At 38.3% G+C, this 26692-nt stretch overlaps 1 protein-coding gene across 1 annotated transcript in view; it reads right to left on the bottom strand.

Annotated features, from left to right (window-relative positions):
* Positions 1–20463, bottom strand: part of LOC140241225 (xenotropic and polytropic retrovirus receptor 1 homolog) — a 66453-nt gene extending 45990 nt beyond the window's left edge. The window contains exons 1-2 of the mRNA XM_072320977.1: positions 20360–20463; positions 1631–1682 (exon numbers count right to left, since the gene is read on the bottom strand). Coding sequence (XP_072177078.1) covers positions 1631–1682; positions 20360–20428 — 121 coding nt within the window. The 5' untranslated portion in view covers positions 20429–20463. The remainder of the gene's footprint in view (positions 1–1630; positions 1683–20359) is intronic.
* Positions 20464–26692: the final 6229 nt, after the last annotated feature.

The raw sequence follows: 26692 nt of genomic DNA, 5'->3' as shown, positions 1-26692 counted from the left end.
ACGTACAGCGTACAAATCCCATTTGGTTTCTTTAAATTTCATTCAAGTCCATATCACTGCTAATGAAACAAGGAACAGTAGAAATTACGCGGTGCGTAATATATGTCCCTGCCGGAAGTAGCATTTTGTAGCAAAATGTACAATATAGGTCAAAAATCAATGTCAAAGGTCAAAGAAGTCAAAGGTCAAAATTCTGTGTAGAAGTTTTGAAGCCCTCACCTAGTGCATCACATAAAGCAAACGGAATCGAAATCGGGTTAGAAATGGCGAAGGAGTAGCATTTTGTAGCAAAATGTACAATACAGGTCAAAGGTCAAAGAAGTCAAAGGTTAAAATTCTGTGTAGAAGTTTTGAAGCCCTCACCTAGTGCCATCACATAAAGCAAACGGAATCGAAATCAGGTTAGAAATGGCGAAGTAGTAGCATTTTGTAGCCAATGTACAATATACTGTAAAACATGATATATTCGCGGCATGAAATTTTCGCGAATTGGAGCCGACAGCCTTTTTCGTGGCATGAAATTTTCGCGAATTGCCACTGGCGTTCAATGCATGTAGTGTAGACAAAAACTTTCGCGTGCATTTTAATTTTGCGAATTTTGGCGCTCGCGAAATCAAAATGCACGCGAAAATTCCTCGTTTTACAGTAGGTCAAAAATCAAGGTCAAAGAAGTCAAAGGTCAAAATTCTGTGTAGAAGTTTGAAGCCCTCAATTAGTGCCATCACATAAAGCAAACGGAATCAAAATCGGGTTAGAAATGGCGAAGGAGTAGCATGTTGTAGCAAAATGTACAATACAGGTCAAAAAATCAAGGTCAAAGGTCAAAATTCTGTGTACAAATTCTGAAGCCCTCAACTAGTGCCATCACATAAAGCAAACAGAATCGAAATCGGGTTAGAAATGGCGAAGGAGTAGCATATTGTACATGTACAATATACGTCAAAGGTCAAGGTCAAAGGTCACAACTGAAATTTTGTGTAGAAGTTTCAAAGCTCTCATGTAGTCCTATCATATAAAGCAAACAGAATCAAAATTGGCTCATAAATGACAGAAAGTAGCAAATTGAAGATTTTGATCATACACGGACGCACACATGGACAGACAGACACACGGACAGATGGACACACACGCGTACGGAGCCCGTTTCATAGTCCCCTGCTCGAACTCGTTCGGCGGGGACAAAAAAAAATAACAAAGCAAATTCTTGTTGATTGAATGGTACTTGTACACTACCTTCTGGACTACATATAGTCCTCCACCCCCCCCCCCCCCCCACCCCCTTTCCCCTGTCAGTCACAAACAAAATGCAGGTTGGCAGGTTGAAAAAAAACAAACAAAAAACACCCAGAAATATTGGTATTGTGTTTACATACTCAAACATACTCAAGCTTAGATTGTCAATAAAATGATTTTGTATTGAATTAAGTTTGGAATTAATCTTGGAAAGGCCTGCATGTCTCTGTTCATTCCTCATTTTTCCTACGTTTCATTTAAAGTGAAGTTTGTACACACTGGTTCCAACTGAATTTATCGGTTGTCTTTCATATCACCATTGTGCCTGTCTGGCTGGCTTCATATGTCTTCTTCTTCATTTTATTCTCGTTCAATTTCTCTCACTCCTGTTCCTTACCATGTGCTTCCGGTGCTCTCCGCTGTGCATCATACAGCATGTTCTTGAGTTCCTGGAGTGTGTCAAAGGAAAATAAAACAAAAACAAAATCCCTATTATGCATAATCTCACATATAATTTTGTGCATCTTAATACACATGAAGGAAATTAGAATAGTAAGTAAAAGATGAGTACCCTCAATGTCATATTTGAACAGTATGTAAAATGCTATACAAAATACAGATAAACATTGGAATCACCCATATTAATGGTCTTTACTTTTACCAATCCAACTAATGATCATACAAATTAAAAATACTGGGAATATTGTCAATATTTAAAATAACAATAAAGACAGAAATGACCACAAGAGAGAGAGAGAAAAAAAAAAGATATACACTTGTACAATATGAAGTAACAATTTAAGAGAGCTGTCTACAATTCTTTTCAACAGTTGACTGCAAAAAAAAAAAAAAATACAGTGTAAAGTAATTTGTGTGGACACAGAGAATGTGAGCATACTGGTGATAATTTTGTAATAACAGCATTGCTGCGGCTGACATTAATATGGGCAGGTGGGACTAAAGTGTTGCTTGTAAAAGCACCTTAACATTTTACTTGCACAAATATCCATCTCAAAAGGGAATTAATCTCGTTTTGACAGTATGTTTGTCATGACATGGTCGGTTTAATAAAAAGCATGATATATACACATATCTTGTTCTTATAAATGAAAATATATACATGTACAACAAATGCTAAGCTCCACTCTGATGGCTTTCCAAACTACATTAACACTAAATTTTATATCAGTATAACAATATCATTCTCAGTGAAAGCAGTCATAATTTAATATGAAGATAGATGACAAGAAGTAAACACAGGTCAAAGGATAGGAGGATAATAAGAGAAAAGAAAAAAGAAATGAAGGAATGTATTAAGAATATTACTTATTAACTACAGCTGTACTTGTATGTAAAAAAAAAAAAAAAAAAAATCACAGTAATCAGAACTTGGTTTAATGTACAATCACTTTGCATAATACAGCCCTAGGAAACACTCTGTTTCTGCATTTTGTTGTTATCAGAAATGAATGAATGTCTTTTTTTTTTTTTAATTCAGGCACAAATTTAATACACAATGTTAACAGTTCACATTCAGCCTGGAACACAGCATCTGCAATACCACAATTCATGTCTTAGTTTAATAACTTGAATACTGTACAGTGGATATTTTCATATTTCTAATTTTTTACGCTCGGCCAAGTAAAATGAATTTCACGTTTTGAATTCCGCTGAATCAAGACATTACATAGAAGCGGGCAAAAATTTCAACGTTTAGTGTAACAAACTAGCATCAAACATACAGAATGACTGACGAGTCATCAGAATTGGAAGTTAAAAAAAAAAAGGAAAGTCCCATAATTGTGAAGTCCCACATGTTTTCAAAGAGGAACTGGTGTCAGGCACATACAACTTTGTTTTGTTTGACCATATTCTATTGATTGAAGACAATCTGACCTCTGGGGAAATCCGGCACTGTCTGGGCAGCCAAGTATAAAAGGCCACCATGTGATACTCATGCCAGTGACACCCTGAGGCCCTGTGGCCCTTGCCACTGACCACAATGCCTGATCATGTGACATCCCATGTTCCTAATGTCAACATCAACAGACCGTTCCTTAACATGCTAGCTACACCAAGGTCTGAGGAAGTAGATCTCAGCCCACGGGTGACCCCTTGGACTTTGGCCACTCTGTGTTTGGATTCTCCTTTTGTACTTGGGGAGGAAATAGCGGACAGTGACCCTCCCATTTTTGGCATCCCGTCAGAGTATTTCAATATGATGAATGGATACCAATCCAATCATTCCTCTCTTTTTTCTTTTTTAGGTGATCCGAATATCCTTCGGATCACCTTCTGTATAGTACTGATTGTTTATTTCTGGACAAAAGTTGTGCAGAGGTTAGCTCAGAAAGTGCATTGCCTCTCAATGTCAAACTTATACCATATATGTATCATGTCGCAAAGAAGACAGCGCAAGTAAAATCATAGTGATCAGTCGACCGTGACGTCACTATGACGTCATTATATGAAAACACATTTTCATGCATATCTCATTAATGGAATGGAATATTTCAATGAAATTTACGTCACATATATTTCAAGTCATGCGAATTCTACTCATATTCTCAAAATTCATTTTTATCTCAAAACGCGCGCGTACGCGCGCGTTGAAATATGTGTATGCTCAAATCGAGCTCAAATTTTTTTTGCACACGTTTCAGACCATTTGGAGCATTTTTTGAAAAATTGAAAAAATCGGACGGACGCGTACGCGCGCGCGCATATACGCACGCACAGCTCATATGCAATAGAAATTTCCCGTTTTTTCACATGAATCGGATGTCTGAAATGTCAAGGAAAATTTCTACCAAGTTTCAAGTCAATCCGACTCAATATGACGTCATACGGGCCCGTCAAAGTTGAAATTCCGCGCGCGCGTCAATGGCGATATACAGTGCAACTATGCCAAAAAACCGTCAATTTTAAATCCGATTTTACTCGTCAGGATGGACGGTGACCCCCCATTTTCTTTACATATTGTGAAAGCTGATGAGTTGTACATGTCATTTCATGGGGTGGCAATGCTGACAAAATGATTAAAAGACATTAAATTCCTTAATAAAGTAAAAAAAGTAAATTTTCAAAATGACGTCATCAAATTTCAAGTTCATTCAAGCATATCTCACTAGTCCTTTGTCAATTTTCACTCAGATTTAAGTATGTTGTAGCTTATTTAATTTTCTTTCAAACATAAAATTACAACATTTTGATTGGATAACGGTATTACCTCGTAAAAATGGATTGAAATTAATCTTGTCAAATTTGACCAGTTTACGTGTTATCTCTATGGGAGTGCAGTTTTTCTGGAAATGAAAAACTGACCTGACGGTCTTTATCGAGCACTAGCTCACTTACCCTTCGGTAAATTTCGCCCAGATTTTAATATGTTGTAGCTGAGGCTTTGCGCTACCGTAAGTGTGCCCTTAGTTTTTTCATACGATGTCGGGATCACGTCAAAAATTTTGGTTGAAATTCAGGCTTATCTTCAATGTATTGAGATATTTCTTTCTTTCTGCAACTTTCTTTGCAATAACTCAAGAAAAACGGCCTCTATCACTTCCATATTTTGCACATGTGTAGTTCATGTCACGTAAATTATTTCATAAAATAACAACTTCTTGATCGGACACCATCTTGGGTATGTAAATTAGGGTCAAAGGTCATAAGTGTTTCATCCTGTATCTTAGTGAATACATGTCCTATCTTTCCCATATTTTGCACACGCAAAGACCATGTTACACGGATCATTTCATAAAATAACTACTTTTTACTCAGATGCCATCTTGTCTGTGCAAATTGAGGTCAAAGGTCATATGTACTTCTTTTTGTACCTTCGTCATGACGTGTTATCTCTATGGGAGGGAATTTTTTTTAATGTGAAAATTGACATGATTGTCTTTATCGAGCACTAGCTCACTTACCCCTAAGTGAATTTCTCCCAGATTTTAATATGTTGTAGCTGAGACTTTGCGCTATCGTTAAGTTGCCCATGATTTTTTCATACAGTGTCGGGAACACGATAAAAAACTTGGTTGAAATTAAAGCTTATCTTCTATGTATTGAGATATTTCTTTTTTTCTGCAACTTTCTTTGCAATAACTCAAGAAAAACACGCCCGTTCACCCCCATGTTTTGCACATGTTTAGTTCATGTCACGTAAATTATTTCATAAAATAACAACTACTAGATCGGACAACATTTTGGGTATGTAAATTAGGGTCAAAGGTCATAAATGTTTCATCTTGTATCTTGGTGAATACCTGTCCTATCTTTCCCATATTTTGCACACGCAAAGACCATGTTACATGGATCATTTCATAAAATAACTACTTTTTGCTCAGATGCCATCTTGTCTGTGCAAAGTGGGGTCAAAGGTCATATTTGCTTCTTTTTCTATCTTCGCTATGACGTGTTATCTCTATGGGAGGGAATTTTTTAGATGTGAAAATTGACATGACTCTCTTTAGCGAGCACTATCTTACTTATGCTTTGGTGAATTTCTCTCAGATTTTAATATGTTGTAGCTGAGACTTTGCAGTATCAGGACTCGAATCATTGATTTAAACAAAAATCGGATCACCTTAATTTGTCAGTGATGACAAATTACAATCTCTAGTTCTGTTTTTTTTTTTTTTTTTTTTTTTTGGGGGGGGGGGGGTAGGGGATGAGCTAGTTTCAGATGAGTTCACCAAAAGTTGAACGAATTTCTCAAACTTTAGACGAGGTAAGTTATTGTAACGTACCTATTGTGCTTCCAGTCACATTTTTCTCCATATTTGCTACCAAACTCTGATTGTTTGCATTCACAATAATTGACTACATGACCAAGGGTGAGCTACTGCTACAGAGCGGGTGTACATGTCTGTATACCTGTAGGACCTATTTGTTTCCACACCTTGGTGAAAGTCTCTTTTTTTACATTACAGTTGTATATGAATTTTTCTTTCAATATCTGCTTTTATTCACTTTCCCTATGAAACCCTTGGCATATATCTGTGAGAAATAACGGGAGAATAAAAATCGGATGGCATCACTCTACAAACTAGAAAAGCACTCTGAGAGTGCAGACCTCCGCCAAGCATGCAGCTTATTTCCACCCGCACTGATCTTGTCTTCCACAGAGACCAGTGATTTCCACCCATACGTACTGCATTGTGTGCTGAAAGCCGCCTGATTTCCCAATATAGAAGCCTTCGTTACGTCATAAACCTTTAGCTGCACAGCGCGCCTCGCCCTACATGTAGCAGAAACTAGAGCAGGCGCTTTAGTGCGCGCATGCAAACCTCAAATACGCGCAGCCTGAACTCCCAAGTTCATTGACCCTATCTGCCAAAATATAAAAAAATCCTTCATAAATTCCCCCCAAATTCTCGGATCACTACCAAAATTTAATCGTTTGTTACTCGTGTCATTCTCAGCCTTTCCTGCAAGTTTCATCCCAATCCGTTAACTATGTACTTTTTGAGCTATTTTGCACATGGACAAACTAACGAACGAACGAACAAACAAACCAACGGTAACGAAAACATAACCCCCCCATGTACCTATTCTACACCCTACATGCCTGCTGGATTATGTTACTTTTGTCAAAATTGTGCGAGTTATGACTGTCTCTTATTTTGCTTACAGATAGTTCGCTCAAATTGTCATAGAATTGTTATGATTGCTGTACTGCCAATCTTACAGATATATATATATATATATATATACATATATATATATATATATATATATATATACTTGTTTTTTCTGCCTAAAAGTGACTGGCTGATGGCATACGATTTTAACACAGAGATGAATAAAAGGCAATGTGAAGTGAATAGCATTACCCTACCAAAACAAATACTGTGGGGAACTGATTGTATGGCTACAAGTCCTCGTAAGGCAAGGGTCATACAATGAAATCCTAAAGCATTTATCCATTACTTGGAACAAATTTAATTTTGCAAAGAAATCAGGATGAAATATACTTCCTTACAACTACTGTGTATAAATAGGTCTGTAAACATGTTTAAATCACACTAGTGGAGATACACAACAATGGACATTCAGATTACCGGTAACTTTCTGTCTAATAAACTACTACACTTGTATTTGACTACAATGCATAGCAGACAACGATGAGCCTGTCTGATAAGTGCCTAACTGAAGTTATTGTCAGAGAAGAAACATTACATCTAAATTTCATGGATACAGCTATCTTCATCATGTGTAGGAACACAAAGAATTGCATGATAAAGTGTTATGATACATTTGTAACATAAAATAAGGCATCCAAACTTACTGGATCCCAATTTGCAAATTATATCTACAGTGTATAGGGGTAATTCCATGAAGTTGGGCAGTGTCAATGTAGCATTGTGATATTTGAAAAATACATTTCAGCATAACTCAATATTAATTATGCTGTACATTTACTGTTTGTAGGCTTTACATTTGCATTGAGGCCACACATTTTCCTGGAAATTTCGTGCTATTCAGACACAATTTTGATGAAGTTATTAAACAATATGTAACGGTGTCCTGTAGCATTGTGACGTGTCCATGTAGCATCGTGATATTTTAAAATTTGGTCCTGAGAGACAAATTAATGCAATTAGCTTGACCAAAATTTGATGCAATATGCATATTTAGCTAAATAGATAGCTAAATATCTCAAATTTCCTGTACACAGTTTTAATTTAAAAAGAAAATTACAAAATGTATCACAATGCTACGCTGTGTCCTTTTTTGTGACATTTGGTGGACACCGCGTAGCATAGTGACACATTGTGTAATTTTCTTGTAAAAGCTATCTGACTAATCTAGTAATTATGCATATTATATCAAATTTTGGTCCAGCTAATTGCATTAATTTGTCTTTTAGGACCAGATATTAACTATCACGATGCTACATGGACACGTCACGATGCTACAGGACACCTTTACATTTTTTAAAAATAACTTCATCAAAATTGAGTCTGAACGGCACAAAATTTCCAGGAAAATGTATGGTCTCAATACAAATGTAAAGCCTATAAAGAATATATCTATAGCATAATTAGTAAATGAGTTATGCCAAAATGTCACACTTTGTGCCCCAACTTCACGGAATTACCCATAGGTATTCTGTCAGATATTAATGAATTTAGTTTAAAAAAAAAAAAAACATTTTCATAGCATGTTTTATGGTCTTCAGGGAAAAAACAAAACAAAACATGAAAAGCAAACACAGAAAAAGGGTAGATCCATTTATGTGAATTCATCAGTACAAAAGCCTCTGCAGCGCAAGTGACTACAAAATAATTCTGCCAGCTTTGCAGAGCGGGTGAATCCCAACAACTGGCTTCTGGCCATTGCAGACAAGTGGAAACATGGTCTTATTCCTTGTAACATATCAACTCTGTGCCAATTCGATGCAATCATATGTATGTTTCAGTGGCAGGATGAATCATAACATACTGCATGGGCCTGAATTCATTGAGGAGATCTTAATCCACACCATGAGCCCTATAGGGATTTAAAGGTTTGCACTGCCACTTGCTGTCACAAGTACAGTGAGCATAGTGTTACATGTAACATGACGACTTGTCCTGATGCACACTGGATGTTGTACTTTAAAGGTACTGTACATCTCTCGGTACTATGGCAATGGCCATAACAGCAAAGGAATCCCAACTTTCTGTAAAGCGAGGGATGTCTACGTGCATTTTGATTTCGCGAATTTCGTGACAGCCAAGATTCGCGAAATCAAACTGCACATGAAAATTTTTAAGTGCACACTATATGCACTGAATGTAATAGAGGCAACTCACGAAAATTTCATGCCGCGAAAAAGGCCGTTGGCTCCAATTCGTGAAAATTTAATGACGCGAAAATATTGTGTTTTACAGTACAATTGTATTAAATTGCAGTTGCAGATTTGACAATCGCCCAATCTGCATTATCTACAAGCAATAGGTTCTAATAAAAAGTGTTCTGCATATTTTAAAACATTAAAAAAAATACACCCTGTGAAAGTCTATTTTGTACTTAAAACAGCAACACATGCAACCACGTACATGTACGGTACTCAACTGACAAAGCAGATACAGTCGGGACTAGTCGTACTTCAAAAGACTTGCTAGGTGAGTGAATGTACCTGCGCCAAAGTTTCGTAGAGCAATTTTCTCTTTGCTGAATATCCAATTGATGAGATATTGCCTACAATGTTAAGTAATTAAGGAACTGTGAATGCCACACTAAATTGACTTTCTAAATTTGGGGTACCACCGATGCTCAGCTCCGTGACAGATGCACTATGGGATAGCATGGTAGCATTGTTGCTTCCAGGCATCAGGGAGGTGGGACCTCCCTGCAGGCATCCAGCTCGCATCTTCTCCCACCTGCAACATTGTACAATACTACGATGCAATGCAACTGATCTTGCATTTCATTCATCACTACTCTTTTTCCTGCTTTGAATTTGCTGTGAATATACATCAAATATACGATAGTTATAAATCAAATATACATTGTTGTAGCATACATGTTTCTTGCACCCAATGGGTCGTCACTCATGACTGTAACATGGGTCGTGCTGGTCACAAGATAATAAACAAACAAATCTTCAAATGTACACCTGGATGAAAGACCTGGCCTGGCCTAGTCAGTAGTTAGTTAGCATGCTCTCCCGGGCACTACACTCATTCCATGACCTACCCTGGTCAATAAAAAATGTTCCCGCTCTGGTTTTGGGAGCAAGATGAAGCCCAGATGAGATCCAACTTTGCTCACCAGCCATCCCACAATGCATTTGAAACACTGGCAGGCTGGGAGGCATTTGTGTATTGGTGGTACCCCCAAATAAGTCTGGAACTACAGTGTAACTAGCCGGGGTCAAAGGACTGTATTGTAGAACTACTTCTAGATATTCACTGATCCAAGAACACTTCTCACCATTCACATGCAAACCATACCCCCATGAATACACTGCATCAATACATTATCACTATAAAGTAGACTCACTGTAAAACTTTGAAATATAAATATTTGGCACAGTGGATTTAAATTGTAAGGTTCAAGAGGTTGTTTTTTTTTTTTTTTTTTTTTTTTTTTTTTGGGGGGGGGGTTGTTTGTTTGTTTTTTAAAACTAATAACATGTACACTACAATTGTATGTATGATGTGATCATATCAGTGTATTCTTGTGTGATTCTCCCCTTGGAAACTGGTGGTGAGCTGTACAACGTTGTACATTGTACATTCCCTGCATACTGGGTGTCCCCATTTACCCCCTTGATATTTGGCAGCAATAATGAGGGTCATCAATATTTCAAATGGTAATCTACATGTATGAATGTACGTGTACACTGTATAGATCATAGGAATTTGGATGTCTTCCAGGAACTCCAGATAAAGTGTACGTATTAAATGCCTGCACTGATGGCATTAAAGGATGGGCAACTGTTTCATCAAGTGTACAGAGCGTGTCTTGACACTATGAAATCAACAAATCAACTTGATGTTTGAGAGAAAATGGTACACAGGGCACTCCCATCACAATTAACTCGGTTATAATCATATTTCCTTACAACGAAGTTCAGACCCCATCACCAGCCTATGGTGCAGAATTCCCTTTGGTCATGTACACATCGTATATAATTTTTGATATACATGTATTATGAAAGAAAATAATAAGTTCAGCATTCATAATGATACATAAAGAGAATAACGTAGATAGTATACAAGTTGTACTGTACATACACTAAATGAAAGTTGAATATCAAGGAAGAGATAGAAATACATTTCTATATGTGGTAAGCAATTCAACAAATATTCAACCAAAACCGTGGGAGGGGGGACACCCTGAGCGTGCCGAGACGCTGAGTCATGAAAATCTCACTCATAAAAATAGGAACAGGTCTACTGTACAGAGTGTGTAGGCATCTTGGTAATGCAAAAGTGGACATTTTCGCGGTGTTGAAATTTTCGCGCATTTCGCGCAACCAGAGGCTAGCGCAAAGATTAAAGCTTGCAAATATTTTTGCGCGCCATATGTGCCAGTACTTGGTGTCTTGATTCCATGGATTTAAAAACATGCGAAAGTCTTTTTACACAGCCAAGCGCGAAAATATATCCACTTTTTATACAGTACTGCACCTAAAGCTCTTTTGTCAGAGGATATTAAATTCTGGATGGTTCTAGTCTTCTCCCTACAGGCATCCTGCACCCAAGATAACATAATAAGTGTTTTGTGAAGGTCTTATATGATCTGTGACATAGCAGAAATTGTTTTAGAATGCTCTCACCCAGCTCTCACCAATGGAATTACATTGTGTATGCCTGTAAAAGCTGATGAGGGTTGTGGACGTTGTATGCGGGCAATGTCCTGAGTTACAGTAATTGGTAGAGTTATTCCATGCCTCTATCCACTATCTCCTTTGACCTACACACACGTTCATCTGTTCTCTATCTATCACTGGTTTCCTTTTTGCAGGTTGGAAAGGTGTATAAACTTTACAAGATTTTGCTGCTGTTTCTCTATCTCTATCCTTTTTTCTTTTCTTTTTTTTTTTTTTTTTTTTTTGGGGGGGGGGGGGGGGGTGTCTACATGTAGTTTCCTAAAAATACCGGTACAAAAAATACACATGTGGTTCTAAACTGCTCCTACACTGCTTCTAAAAAGAGTATCAACATATCTTTGACCAGCAGGGCTGAAGTATTGATTTTCTGCACACAATACACACATTACTCCAGTGATTCATTTGTCATCAGCCATAAAAGCCAAGAATACTTGTAATGTCAGGAAACTGTTTTTCAGTTTAGGAAGATAAACATTATGTAAATTTGCCATATGCTAAGCTCTGAATCAATTTACATTTTGTACAACTGTCTAATACTTCATTGCAAGGAAATAAAAAACTAGAAATGTCGCTATGGCAACTGGTATGCCTCAGCCTCCAAATCGCAAGGTTTTCCAAATAAGTCTACAGTATGTCTTGACAATGTAGTAAAAATGACAGTTTCAAATAATTGGCAAAAAAAAAATGAACAAAAAAATGAAGTGACGTGTTTGTCACAACTGTGTTAAGTGTTTACTTTCCTTAAACTACACATGTATGGTTAATTGGATGGACTGTCATCAGACTGTGATCCGATACACTTTGGTGGGTGGGCGGAAGCAATAAACTTTGCTTCTCCAGATGAGTGACCAATGAAAGAAAGTCTCTGTGGAATGGGGGTATGATATTGCCAAAGTTGGCTTTACAGGCATTTTACTAAAATACCTCCAGGTGTACAATCTTAAAGGGAAGATAAACCCTAAGAGCAATGTGGATTGAGTGAAAGCAGCAACATTAGTAGAACGCATCAGTGAAAGTTTGAAGAAAATCGGACAATCGATGCAAAAGTTATGGATTTTTAAAGTTTTGGTGTTGGAACCGCTGGATGAGGAGACTACTAGAAGCTATGACGTATGAGTGGACAACAATACAAAGAAAATATAAAGAAAATTCTACAAAAATCCATTTTTCACGAAAATTACAAATTCCGTCAACTTGATACTGACATATGTTAAGGGTAGCAATTATTCCCCATGCTTTCTGAAAGCGGTTAGTCAAGTGCTCTTTCATAATGCTAGAAAAATGAATTTTTGTTGAATTTCCTGTATATTTTCTTTGCATTGTTGTCCTCTCATACGTCATAACCTCTAGTAGTCTCCTATTCCAGCGGTTCCAACACCAAAACTTTAAAAATTCATAACTTTTGCATCGATTGTCCGATTTTCCTCAAACTTTCACTGATGTGTTCTACTAATGATGCTGCTCTCACTCAATCCACATTGCTCTTAGGGTTTACCTTCCCTTTAAGACTTTAGGAAGAACTGCGGGGGTCACAGTGCACACCAGATAGATCAGCATAAGTGTTGTAATGTAGAATGTTATAGCATGTGGAGAATGAATACAGCATTAGACCCTTTAAAAAGTATGTATACAAGTACATTCATATTATGGACACACGTATGGTATCACAAACTACTCAAATAGCTTCACAGGAATAAATCCATTTGGCATCAGAGCAAAATTTGAGCCACTTCTGCTCCACGATGAAGCCACCAAAAGAATAAACAATTAGTGGTATCAGAAAAGCAAGCAGTCAGCGGGCTAGACTCTTGCTGCTCTAAAGCCCTTTTTACACTTGTGTTTCTTAAAGGTACTAGCCCACATTTGCAAACCCACGAAAATCAAAACTGCATAAAACAGGTCCAATATGACTTCAAGTACAAGTTATAACAGTAACATACCTCACCTGTCGCTCTTTGTCTATACCATTCGATAAAAGAGAGAAAATCATCGTTTTAAAATCAATTTTCAAACCGGGTCAACCCGACCCAAAATCGAATTACGAGCGCGGGCTATAGCTACGTACATTGTACATGTAACACGTACGTGGACCGGAGCTAGCGAGCGTTATACACTACGCATGCATACGGATTACGGTGCATTTTCATTTATTTTTATGAAAGTAATGGACTAATTGGAACGAAATTTTGCACAGGTGTTACTGCAATCATACCCAAACTCCATGCTAACTATGAGATCAATTGCTGCAGGTTTACAAATGTGGGCTAATACCTTTAACCCCATACTTTCTCTGACCCAGGACTATCGTTAGTCCCGTACCAATTTTTACAGCTTTTTACACTCGCCAATAAATTACCTTGTTTCTGATTGGTCAGTGAGGGGTCTGACTTCGTCTCCGTCGCTTAGCCCAGGATTATTTTTTTCGTTCTGTTTACACTCGCTTGCTTAGCACCGCAACTGCGGTGCTAACCCTGCTATTTTGCAGGGCCAGATAGTACGGGATCATCGGTGGGGCTAGCCCACTTTCGCAAAAACAAGTGTAAACAGAAAGTGGGCTAAGGAAAGTCCGTTACCAACGGTGGGGCTAATAAAGGCCCCCCCTTAGCCCCACCGTTGGTACGGGACTAAGCAAAAATTTGCAAGTGTAAAAAGCCCTTAAGTGTAAACACTACAATGATTGCATTCTATTTGCTTGAAGGCCAAATTTAATGGCCAAACAATGCTTCTACCATATATTTCCACTGGAAACAAGAGTTACTCTTCGATAGGCACATGTACTAATTGTACACGAACCTACAATATTGCAGACCAGTGGGATGGCCAGCTATACGATCGGCCATTCTCTGTGAATCAGGCTTGATTGAATTACACTACAGAGCTCAATTCACATCAATTTATCTCAAGGTTGAACGTTAATGCAGATCTACATCCATGACATTGTAATAAGAGCAAATTACTCTGGTTGTTTAGCTGGAGAACATTTTTAACACATTGTAGCCTCATAGAAACTGATAAGAAAAAATGAATTCATCAATGAATCACTGACCTTTTCAGTCCTTTTTTCTACATCAAAATACAAATTAATATCTTTCACTGTCCTGTTCAAATCTAATTTACATACATTGTGTACATGTACATTGTATAATATGTGATAGATATGATGCACATGTCCATAATGTCTAAAAAATTGAAATTGCTTCGAACTGTTTATGATATTAACAAATTTGTTTCCTGTACATTCGCATATTCCTATAATCAATAATATCTTACCAAAATTTTTAGACAACTGCTTCATGGAAAAAAATACTAGAGTTGCATACATGTATAGTACTCGTCAAAGTGATAAGTTATATATTCCATTTTATAAATACAATGCTTCTAAATGTACATACTGGCTCTCATTTGTGGAATAACATACCAGACAACATAAAATGTACCATTAGTCTTTCATCCTTTAAAAGGAAGTATAAACAGATTTGTTTGGTTTTTTTATTCAGTAATCTCGCTTGACACACGCATGAATGAGTTATATCACTTGCCTAATAATTTGTTTATCGTAATGTTTTTGTCATCTGCACAGTCAAATGTATTCTGTAATGTTTTATTACGTTATCATTATTAATAACTGTACCATTTTTAATTGACAGCTGGATCAGCCTTTGAAAGGCCATTATGGCCTACTGTTGATTCCCCATTTTGAGATTCATTGCATCTTGCATGTGCGCTCATTGTAATGTTTGTATTTCTTATTTATTCACTCTGTGGAAGTAAACTGAATGAATGAATCTGGCAGTTTAATCACTTTCTACACCTTTCAGAAGTTAACATCCAGCAGCTGTCAGTTCCATAGCCTAGCTGTTCAAACTACATGCACTCTAGTCCCTACAGTTGCATTTGGACTGTTTACATTTTGTAGACAATCCAATGATACATTGTACACCTAGCAGAAAGTAAACCTTTTTTTTTTCTTTTTCTTTTTTTTTTTTTTTTACTCAGCATGCACTTTTCTCACATCCATCTCATTATTAGACTTGATGACAGGATTGGAGACCGATAAAAAACAAAACAGGAATCTAAACTTTTATCTAGGGTATCAAATGATGATGTACTGTATAGGGCACTCCCACAAAAATACTGAAGTCCTCAGGAATGATGAAACATTTGTCAGACATGAACAAATAAAACATATCTGCTAAATCTTGTTAACATGCATTGTACATGTACGTGCACAAGGTAAAAAGCATTTGTGTACACTGTGGACCTCATGCAAAGTCATATTACGGTAAATTGAAGTTTGTAGTAAATAGGAGGAGCAAACAGGATTAATTACATATGTACATGTATGTGAGATTTCCTAGAGATAGAACTTAGAAGTGTGAGAGAATACAATAATGTACATCAATGTACAGTTTGTACAGCTCTATCTGCTGAGAATTTCTTCCAGGACTCAACAGATGTACAGTAACACATGAAAGCAAAATCTATGTTACTGATATCCTGTCTTATCAGAACTTTTCTGACCAGAATCAACCTGACAACGTCTTGCTACAGACAATCTTGCCTGTTACATTATTTATGAATGTGCCACATGAGCATTTTTGTTGTTGTTGGGTGTTTTTTTTTTTTTTTTTTAAATAGCAATGGGCAACTGAATGAAGTCTTTGTGCTCGATTCATTAGAAATTACAGCATTATTCTGTTTCTCAACAGTAAATTCTACGGCCATTCTCATTGTGAAATTTTGCGGAGTGAAACTTTGTAAAATCACAAGTGTCCATTCACAATGCAATTAAACCTCAAAAAATTACGCACACTGCGACCAACTGGCAAAATTTTGCGATAAAACTGCACATGTATGAACGATGATCCCAGGATACAGTTCAGTTTGCACAGGTTTTACTCCGCACAAAACTGCAACTACGGTACTACTGTATGATCATTCCCATGCTGAGTATTCTAATACATTGTACCTCTACTTTGTCCACACTCTGAAGTTTCTTCCTTAAATCTGTTATTATTACATTGTTAGTCATTAACAAGGGAAGGGTACAAAAATCTTTATCGTTCCATGTATTAGATCATCAGAATACATCATATCCCTGAAGTTAATGAACATCGGATCAGATTTTCTGGGTATTTGATTTGCTGGCAAGAAGAGGTTATGACAACAGTATTGATGCTGCTCTTGCTCTCCAAATACTACACAGGCGTCCCTGTCGTTCATGTCCTCATAGATTTTCTCCCCCTGCCTTGTGCTTTGAATGTACACCCTCTCGATCTTGCTTTCATAAAGTTTTATCAGACACTTCATCTCATTGTAGGTCCAGCGGGCATTATTCGTTTCCTTTATTCTGACAATGACCAGTGTCGGATGATATTGTGACAAAGTGTCGGATGATATTATGACAAATATTCATTTCATTATGACAAAAGTTGTTTTACATATAAACTCTGACCTATACAAGTTATATGGAGATGTATTCATAAATCACTTCAACAATGCAGTTTCACTATTTCTATGCAAATGTACTGTAACTCTTGGCATAATTAAATATATTACTAACTTCATTATTGCTACTAACTGAAGTACAACATACTTTAGCAGTCCTCTGTGATTGCAGTATTATAATATTAGCACTTTGGAAATTGCTATCCTTTGATCACTGAGCCAGAAGAGAGAGAGAAAAAAAAAATGGAAATGGGCAGAATGTTTCAACATCACTCCCTTTTCCTCCTTTTGGTTTATTGTCAAAAAGATGTAATTGTGGTTAAAGACTAAAAAGTGAAGTTGCTGTTTCACAGACTATAACAACCCAGTGTAATTGTCATGCTGTATATTGATCGCAATTTTATCTAATCGGTGATCCATTGTGCTACATTGTATGCCAACACAGCCCACAATCAGTGTACTTTTGAGTCCAAATTATTAACCTTTCTCTTGTAATTGACTGAGAGAGAGTCAGATACAGTTCATCTGAACAAAACACTTCTGATACTATACTACATGTAGCCACATAACTGTTCACTAAAACTTGCTTACCTGGTTAAATGTCTAGAGACCACAACTCATAAGATTTTTTTTTTATTATTATTTATTTTTTTATTTTTATTTTTTTTACAAATTATGAAAGGAATGGTGGTAGTGCATGGTGTGCATTTCTACATGATTACTGACTATTAGATGTCACTATTGACACTAATTAGACTCTTGAAACATTTGTATATACACAGGCCTGTTGCTGTACAGAAGTCATTAACTATTTAAATGACAGAATGTTAAAATTTCTACAATTGTCCTGTAGACAATTGAGCTGTAACCGTAATGACATTCTCTGCTTTCGCCTTTGCCTCTGGCTTTCATTCAACTCCAAGTTGTCTCAGCTTCTACAGGCCCTGGAGAGCCAGAGTGTCCTGTCTAGAGTAAAACCATCAGTTTTCGGCCACCGTTTGGAATCCAGATACTTTAATTACCATTCAACACAAGCCAGTAAATTCTATTGTAACAACACAGGCATATCACATCATTTTGCATACAGTACTGGCATTGTCATTCAAAACAGGAAAGTCTCTTAGTCCCCTCCAAAAATCCATCCAAAATCCCAAATTTCACCATTAAAAATGGAGAATCAGTGCAACTTTTCCAAAGCATGCACAAATTGAGTCCAGTGTTTAAGAACCAGGGTTGCCGAAAAAGCATTAAAAATTGAGAAAAATGCCATTCCATTGTGTGACAGTAACCGCAACAAACACAAAAGAAAAACAAAATCTCCATACATGCCAATGCAGGGACTAAATGTACAGGGACTGAATGCAAGTGCTGACTCGCCAGAATTCGGACACCAACGGGCGCCACAATTTCTCTGATGCAATCTTGTGCCAACAAGGTATGGCACGGAGCATTTTTCAGTGGACTTGTACATATGTATAGGCATTGACATTGAACGCACTTGTAGCGCGCATCCGAATTCTGAAAGAGCTGCAAGGATTCTGGTGGATTATCAAGATGATATATTTTGGGCTTTTGTGAAATTCTATGATGTACCATAGTTATGGTAAACTCAGCCACTTGTAATGAGGGCGCTAGTGGCAGAGTTTACCCGCTAGGCCAAGTTTACCAATTGATATGGTATTAATTTATTATTATTATTTACTTGCCATTTCAACATAAAATACAAACAGAAAATCATTTTACATAACAAAATAAAAATCAAGACAAAAGTAGTGTTAATACCTATCAAACATTGTTGTATATAATTTTGAATATATTATATCATTTGAGCAAATATCGCAGAAAAGATTAAGTGTCTGAAAACTGAGTGATTTTACTCTGGCTGGACCCTTTGACCTAAGGATAATTCTGTATCTTGTAGGGGATATATTCTGCGGAGACTGTGTCTGGCTTCACAAAATCCCCTTGTCTATGGAGAAGAGCCATACAGGCATAAATGTCAAAAAAATGATTTTAAAAAACTCCTCCGGACAGACTGATTTTTCTTTCTAGCTACTAGACTAGAGTAAAGCTCCCAGTTTTCTGCCGGCCTCCAGAATCCGGACACTTATCACTTATCACAAGCCAGCAAATTCTACTGTCATAACACACACATACATTGTATGCACAATTGTATCACATCATTTCACATACATTGTAGATATGGTACTTGCACAGTTGTTCACAACAGGAAAGTGCCTTAGTTACCTCCAAAAATCCATCTAAAATCCTGAATTTCACTGTCAAAAATGCAGAATCGGCGCAACTTTTCCAAAGCACACGCGAATTGTCCCACATTTAAGAATCAGGGTTGCCGAAAACGTGCTAAAATTTTTTCGCTTATCGCAAGCTCAGAGTGCAGTGTGATGGTATCCTCAAAAACACAGAAGAAAAACAACATCGCCATACATGCCGATGCAGTGACTAAATGTACAGAGGTATTTGAGTGCAACAACTCGCCAGAATTTGGAGACCAGACCAACAGCGCCGCAACGTCCCCGATGCAATGTTGCGCCAACAAGGTATGGCTCGGTGAATTTTTCAGCGGCCTTGCCTTTGTAGGCGTAGGCCTACATGCCTTGACATTGAACGCCAATAGCGAGATAGCACGTGGCGTGTCAGGATTCTGGAGAGGCCGGACAGATTCTGGTGGATTATCAAGGTGACAATTTTGAGGGAATTTGTGAAATTTTATGATGTACTTAACAAACTCAACGAGATAGAAACCTAATAGGCCTAGTATGACTATTAGTAGACCTAGTAGTAGTTGACATTGTCATTAGTGCAGTGGTTTCTTAACACAGTTTCACATAAAATAGTTCTTCTACTTCTAGGCCTACTTTTTTTTTTCTACTTCGGTACTCGACACACGGCTGTGAGTTCTAACATGTGAAACAATTTATATTCAATAGATCTATATGACTATATTCTTATATTTCGAAATAGGCCTAATAGAAAATGTTTCAGTTCGAGACAAGCTGACATGAAATGTTATGAACGGGACAATAACTAACCCAACCACCACCACTCCTATTTGTAGACTAACTTGTGTAGGTCTAACACTGCGTAGTGTTAGCTGTAAATTTACCCGACTACCCACGAGCTACAATGTAGGCCTACTTGGTAGTACACAAGTAAATCATTTTCTACTTTTACGGCTCTCCTCTTATAAAGGGATTCCGTGAAGCCAGACACTCCGCGGAACATATCCCTGACAAAATACAGACCGATCTTTCGGTCAAGTTTGAAAGAAGCTCACCACACTTGAGCAAACGGCGGGCCCTATTCATAGATACAGCTGTGACACTGACTAACCTCATAACGAATGTATTGTTTTCTCCATTCCGGTGTAATATGCGCCGCTAGATGTTCAGCAAATCTCATCTTCACAAACTGATGGAGTAGGAATGCCGGCGCAGGTTAAACTTATTCAATGTGACAATCCATTGATACGGGATAGACAGAATCAGATCTTTTCAAAGTCTAGCCAATATAAAAACGAGTGGAATCGTGTTTGTTGTCCAGCTAGCCACTGCACAACTCAACCCCACTCAACTTGTGCGTACACGAGTAGTTGTCGATCGCTGTGTGCATGCATGCCGTGATGTGTTGAGCTAGTAGCAAGCAGCACGGATATCGCGGTAGAGAGCCAATCGCCCGATCCGAGCGTAAACGTCGTACATACACAAACTAGATCGCTTCGAGGGTCTTGCGTTTGAAGCATCTATAATGTCCACTGAATTTGCCGCAGCTACCGCTCGACACACTCGACATAAAGACGCTTTTGCGTGCACGCATTATTTGTGCTGACAGTGTGAGATCTAGAGAGACAAAGAGAACCTGGAAATATATGGTTTCGTAGTATGGAGAGCAGTAATGACCACTAGTCGTAGTATTGAATTTACTGCAGCACTTGATGGTATCTTCCCTAATCATCAGTGTGGTCGCTTTGCCCGCGAGGGCGGCCTTCGTAAAGCGCTCTGGAGCTGGGCCGTCCGTACGTCCGAACGTCCGTACGTCCGTACGTCCGTCCGTCCGTCCGCTTTCGTTTACGCGATAACTTGAGTAATATTTACTGGAATTTTACCAAACTTGGTCCAAGTATGAAGTATGATGGGGCAATTATTTGATTAGATTTTGGGTGAAATCGGCTAAAGGCCAAAGGTCAAAGGTCAAGGTCAAATCATGAAATTGTATCCGTTTCCGCGATAACTCAAGACTGGATAGAGCAAATTTCACCAAACTTTGTTGGAGGATGATGTATAATGGGACAATTACTTAATTAGTTTTTCAGTGAAATCAGACAGAGGTCAAAGGTCAAAGATCAAGGTCAAATCCTAACATTTATCTCTTTACGTGATAACTCAAAACTGGATGAAGCAGCTTTCACCAAACTTGGTCCAAGAATGATGTATGATAGGACAATTAGTTGAGTAGATTTTAGTGACATTGGCATGAGGTCAAAGGTCAAACGGTCAAGGTCAAATGCTACAAATGTTGCAATTTCCCCCATATCTATGCAATGCCCAAAGGTATTTTCTTGAAACTTGGTGTGGACATGTACTACTCCGTAGAGATTCTCCAGAGAGAGTTTCATGTCATAAGGTCAAAGGTCAAAAGGTCAAAGGTTAGGTGAAAATGTTGCAATATCACTTTTCTCGCAAATGGTTCAATGTATCTTCGTGGAACTTGGTACATACGCATTTACTGATTGGCAGGGATTATCTAGGGAATTTAGGGGTCATGGGTCAATAGTCAGGGGTTAAAGGTCATCTCCTCAAAATTTTACTATTTCCCTCATATACTAGTATATGCAATGCTTGCATTATTAGTTTCAAATATTAATACATGCATTACCTAATGGAGATTCTCTGGGAAATTTCCAGCCAGAAGGTCAAAGTTCAAAGGCCAGGTTTCAATGCCCCCCCCCCCCCAAAAAAAAAAAATCCATTTTGTACCGTCATTACACTCTTTCTTCACACCTTGGAAATTACTCAATGCATAAACTTATAAAAAGGTCTGTCAGAATTCAAGTAAAAATTCTCAATTCCCCATATATGTGTACCAAACCCAGTTCAAGACATTTCTGACAATGTCACTTCAATATTTTGCCAGTTATGTGAAACTGTCATGGATCACACATTGTGAAGACATTGTACTATACGCCTATTGGGAGAATCATGCATTATGGCGGAGGTATCAGTCGCCATAGCGACATTTCTAATTAATCATGCATTCGTCTCATAGTTACCTGTATTGCAAATTATAAATTATAGAGAATCTACTTTAGTTGTTTAAAGTCACATCATTGAGTCAAGCATTTTGTGCACGCGTTGTGTCACAAGTACCCCCACGCCCCCACGGTTTTCTTAACATTTACAAATGCGTTATTTCAGAGGTTTGATAATAAATCATGCAAAGCATGGATATACCTTTGGTAATAAATATTAATCTGTCTCTAAGGGATTTTCTACTACTGGAAGTTCCTTGGAACTCGGCTGACTAGGCCCTATATGTATGATGTCCTGAAAACCTCAATTTAGGCCTTATTTGTTTACGTTGGTAATCAGTGCACTGTACACTGTCAAAAATGTGTAATGGATAACTTGGCCACCCATAGTACATGCCGGCGCGCGCGCGCGCTGGATACTAAGTACAATGTATTTCAATCAGCTGATTACTAGCAGTATTCGTTTGTTGACATCCGGGCGTACTGCACTGTGCGGTGGTCACTAAAGTGTATAAAAGAGGCGATGCCCGAGCGATGCCCTGTCGATTTCCCGTCTATCACCGGTCGATATAAGGCCGAAACTTGGCGAAGTCCGAAGATTTCCCCGTGCGGAGTCCGAGCAGTGACCGAATGATGATCCACCGACAACCGAACATTTTCACACCTGCCACCAACCGATTTTTAAGAAATCGCCCAGTGGCCTTGCCGGTGATCGGTGGGTCATCTGTCGGTGTCGCGAATTCGTACCGACCCGTCGGCCTCTGCCGGAAATTTCTCACGAGCTACCTGGGTATATAATGTGACTGCCCCTTGGCCATCAACAACAATGTTTTTGCTTTGCATCTGAGAGAGCAACATCCATATCTAAGAAGCCGCTGATTTTGCCTCAACGGCTACGACAGCGAGGTTCACAAACCCAGCACTTTCTTAAAACATGAATACATGATAGCCCATATATGCAAGTGAACAAATAAACTTCCTTCTACCTTATTCTTCTCAAAATAGAATTAAATTTGCAGAAAGATAAAACCTGAAGTAAAAGGACCTAAAATCTGAATTACGAGCTATCAAACTCGGTTATGAAACCAGAATTAAATAATTTTATGTAGAAAACAGGAAATAGAAAGGAAGAAACCAAGAAGAAGAAGAAAAAAATCTTTCGTAACTCCGAGATCAAAATGTTCCAATTTCCTATCTAATTTCAGATTTTCATTATCCCTACTTCTTTTCATTCAGTAGATAGATAATAATGAAATAACGAAACCATATTACCTATGTCAATGTAACAACCCAAGCTTTTATAGTTTTCATCTCATTGCGCCCCAAACTGCATGGTGCCTGTTGTTAGCCTAGTCATCCTCTGCGAGGGCTACTGAGAGTGTTGAAGCCTGAGCTATTTCTTCTTTCAGGGGGAGAAGGTTCAGAGAGCCTGGCTCCTCTTCTTCCCTTTGTTTTCATCTGTGCTTTTCTAACTGTTGGTTCCTAAATCGCTCGACGGCGACCGCTATAGTTTGATTAGATCGGTGTCCGGGGGGGGGGGGGGGGAGGGGTGGGGGAGGACACTGTGCCCCCCCCCCCCCCTCTATAACTTCTTTATTTTATATAATACCACCGTCATATTTGGCACATAATTTTTATAAAGCAACTCATGCTCTGACGCAACATTTGAAATTTCTCAAGGTTGCCCATTGAGGGCGTTATTTATCTAAGTATAAAGAAATACATAGGAAATATGCTAAAATCATGTTTTTTCGACATATTTCCTTATCCCACAGTACACGTGTATATTATGTTCTATCTTGTACCAATCATTTTTATATTTGGCACAAAGGAAAAGCAAGTCAACTTTCACTATTTGCTATATTGTTGAAATTTATCAAGGCCAACACATGGGGCGCTATTCATTACAATATGAAGAGAATAATGTATGAGACCTATAATGATGACTTGTTTAGGGTGTAGGCTACATATAATATTGGTATAAATCACATTTCATATTTCCACAATATTGGAATGTTTTACTTTTAGGAAAAGTCACCAAATTTGGTTGAAATTGGGTAAGGGCGTAGGAGTGGCAAATGAAAATATGGTATAAGGGGGCAAAATGTGCCCCCCCCCCCCGGGCTTTGAGGGTTAACCCCTCGGTAAAAACTTCAGCGGCGACCGAGATAGTTTGATTAGATCGGTGTCCGGGGGGGGGAGGGGTGGGGGAGGACACTGTGCCCCCCCCCCTCTATAACTTCTTTATTTTATATAATACCACCGTCATATTTGGCACATAATTTTTATAAAGCAACTCATGCTCTGACGCAACATTTGAAATTTCTCAAGGTTGCCCATTGAGGGCGTTATTTATCTAAGTATAAAGAAATACATAGGAAATTGCTAAAATCATGTTTTTTCGACATATTTCCTTATCCCACAGTACACGTGTATATTATGTTCTATCTTGTACCAATCATTTTTATATTTGGCACAAAGGAAAAGCAAGTCAACTTTCACTATTTGCTATATTGTTGAAATTTATCAAGGCCAACACATGGGGCGCTATTCATTACAATATGAGAGAATAATGTATGAGACCTATAATGATGACTTGTTTAGGGTGTAGGCTACATATAATATTGGTATAAATCACATTTCATATTTCCACAATATTGGAATGTTTTACTTTTAGGAAAAGTCACCAAATTTGGTTGAAATTGGGTAAGGGCGTAGGGGTGGCAAATGAAAATATGGTATAAGGGGCAAAATGTGCCCCCCCCCCGGGCTTTGAGGGTTAACCCCTCGGTAAAAACTTCAGCGGCGACCGAGATACCCTAAAAATCAACGGTGCCAAGTCTGTCGGCGGTCGGTGCCCGGCCGAGAAAAAAAAAAAAAAAAAATTGGTGCCCGGCCGCCGAGCAGGCTGATATTGGAGGCTGTGACCGTACCCTCGGTGGCCCATGCTTGGCCGTTCTGAAGAGGCAGCGCGCTTGATTAAAAACTGGGAGTCGGGCCTGCTGTCGCGACAGAAAATGCAGTTTTTGTGAATCTCACACTTGTGGACAGTTATCCACGTTTTAACAGATAACGCGTATAAGATAAGAGTACTTGTCTAAAAACAAAGAGACATTAAATGTTTCAAAAATTTCAGATCTAAGTAGAAAAAAATGTTTCACTTCATTCTTGAGATTTGGATGGGAATATTTCTGTGCAAGTCCGCTCAGGGGACAAAATAAGACAATATCTCACTACCTATATAATAGGCTACATGTAATTCCAATTGTGAATCTTCAACGAAACATACTTCAGGAACAGCGTATCTGTGACATTCTATGTATTAGTGGTCCTGTTAATTATTTATTATACGTTTCTTTTGACTCTTTCGTATTTTGTAAGTTCTGATTCTTTTATTCGACTCGCGCTGAACAGGAAAATTCGAATGTTTGAAACAACAAAAGAAGTCAACTGCATTAAACGTGATCTTTGAATACGCATAGTACCTGGATATAATATAGGATCCCATGCACTTCAGGGCAACGGCGTAGCCAGGATTTCATCTTAGGGGGGGGGGGGGGCGGTTAGTCTGCGAGGGAGCGAAGCGACCGAGCCGAGCGGAGCGGAGCGAGCGAGGGGGGGGGGGGGAGGGTGTGGGAGGGGGGTTCCCCCCTCCCACGGTAAGAACTTTTTTGCATTTGGATGTTGTAAATGGTGCAATTTGATGCATGTTTTTGCGCGTTTTATCGACGTGAAACAGTCCCACTTGTTTATGGTAGCAGTTTATTTGATGTAGATTATTATTGAACAATTTGCCTATAAAAGGGTTTAATTTAGATACACTTCTTGTATTAATTCTTTTCACTGAATATCATGAACGCGACTGAACCCGAGCGAGCGGGAGCGAGCGAGGGGGGAGGGGAGGGTGTGGAGGGGGGTGTCCCCCTCCCACGATAAGAACTATTTGCATTTGATGTTGCAAATGGTGCATTTGAGGCATGTTTTTGCGCGTTTTATCGACGTGAAACAGTCCACTTGTTTAAGATAGCAGTATATTTTAGTGTAGATTATTATTGAACAATTTGCCTATAAAATGGTATAATTCAAATATTCTTTTCACTGAATATCATGAACGCGACTGAACCCGAGCGAGCGGAGGGAGCGAGGGGTAGGGGAGGGTGTGGGAGGGGGGTTTCCCCCCTCCCACGGTGAGAACTTTTTACATTTTGATTTTGCAAATGGTGCAATTTGATGCATGTATTTGCGTGTTTTAACGACGTGAAACAGTCCCACTTGTTTAAGATTGCAGTATATTTTAGAGTAGATTATCATTGAACAATTGCCTATAAAATGGTATAATTCCAATACACTTCTTGTATTAATTCTTTTCACTGAATATCATGAACGCGACTGAACCCGAGCGAGCGGAGCGAGCGAGG

This window comes from Diadema setosum, chromosome 17 (genome assembly GCF_964275005.1).
Source record: "Diadema setosum chromosome 17, eeDiaSeto1, whole genome shotgun sequence".
In the NCBI taxonomy this organism is placed as follows: domain Eukaryota; kingdom Metazoa; phylum Echinodermata; class Echinoidea; order Diadematoida; family Diadematidae; genus Diadema; species Diadema setosum.
This window is presented reverse-complemented; position numbering and strand designations above follow the sequence as displayed.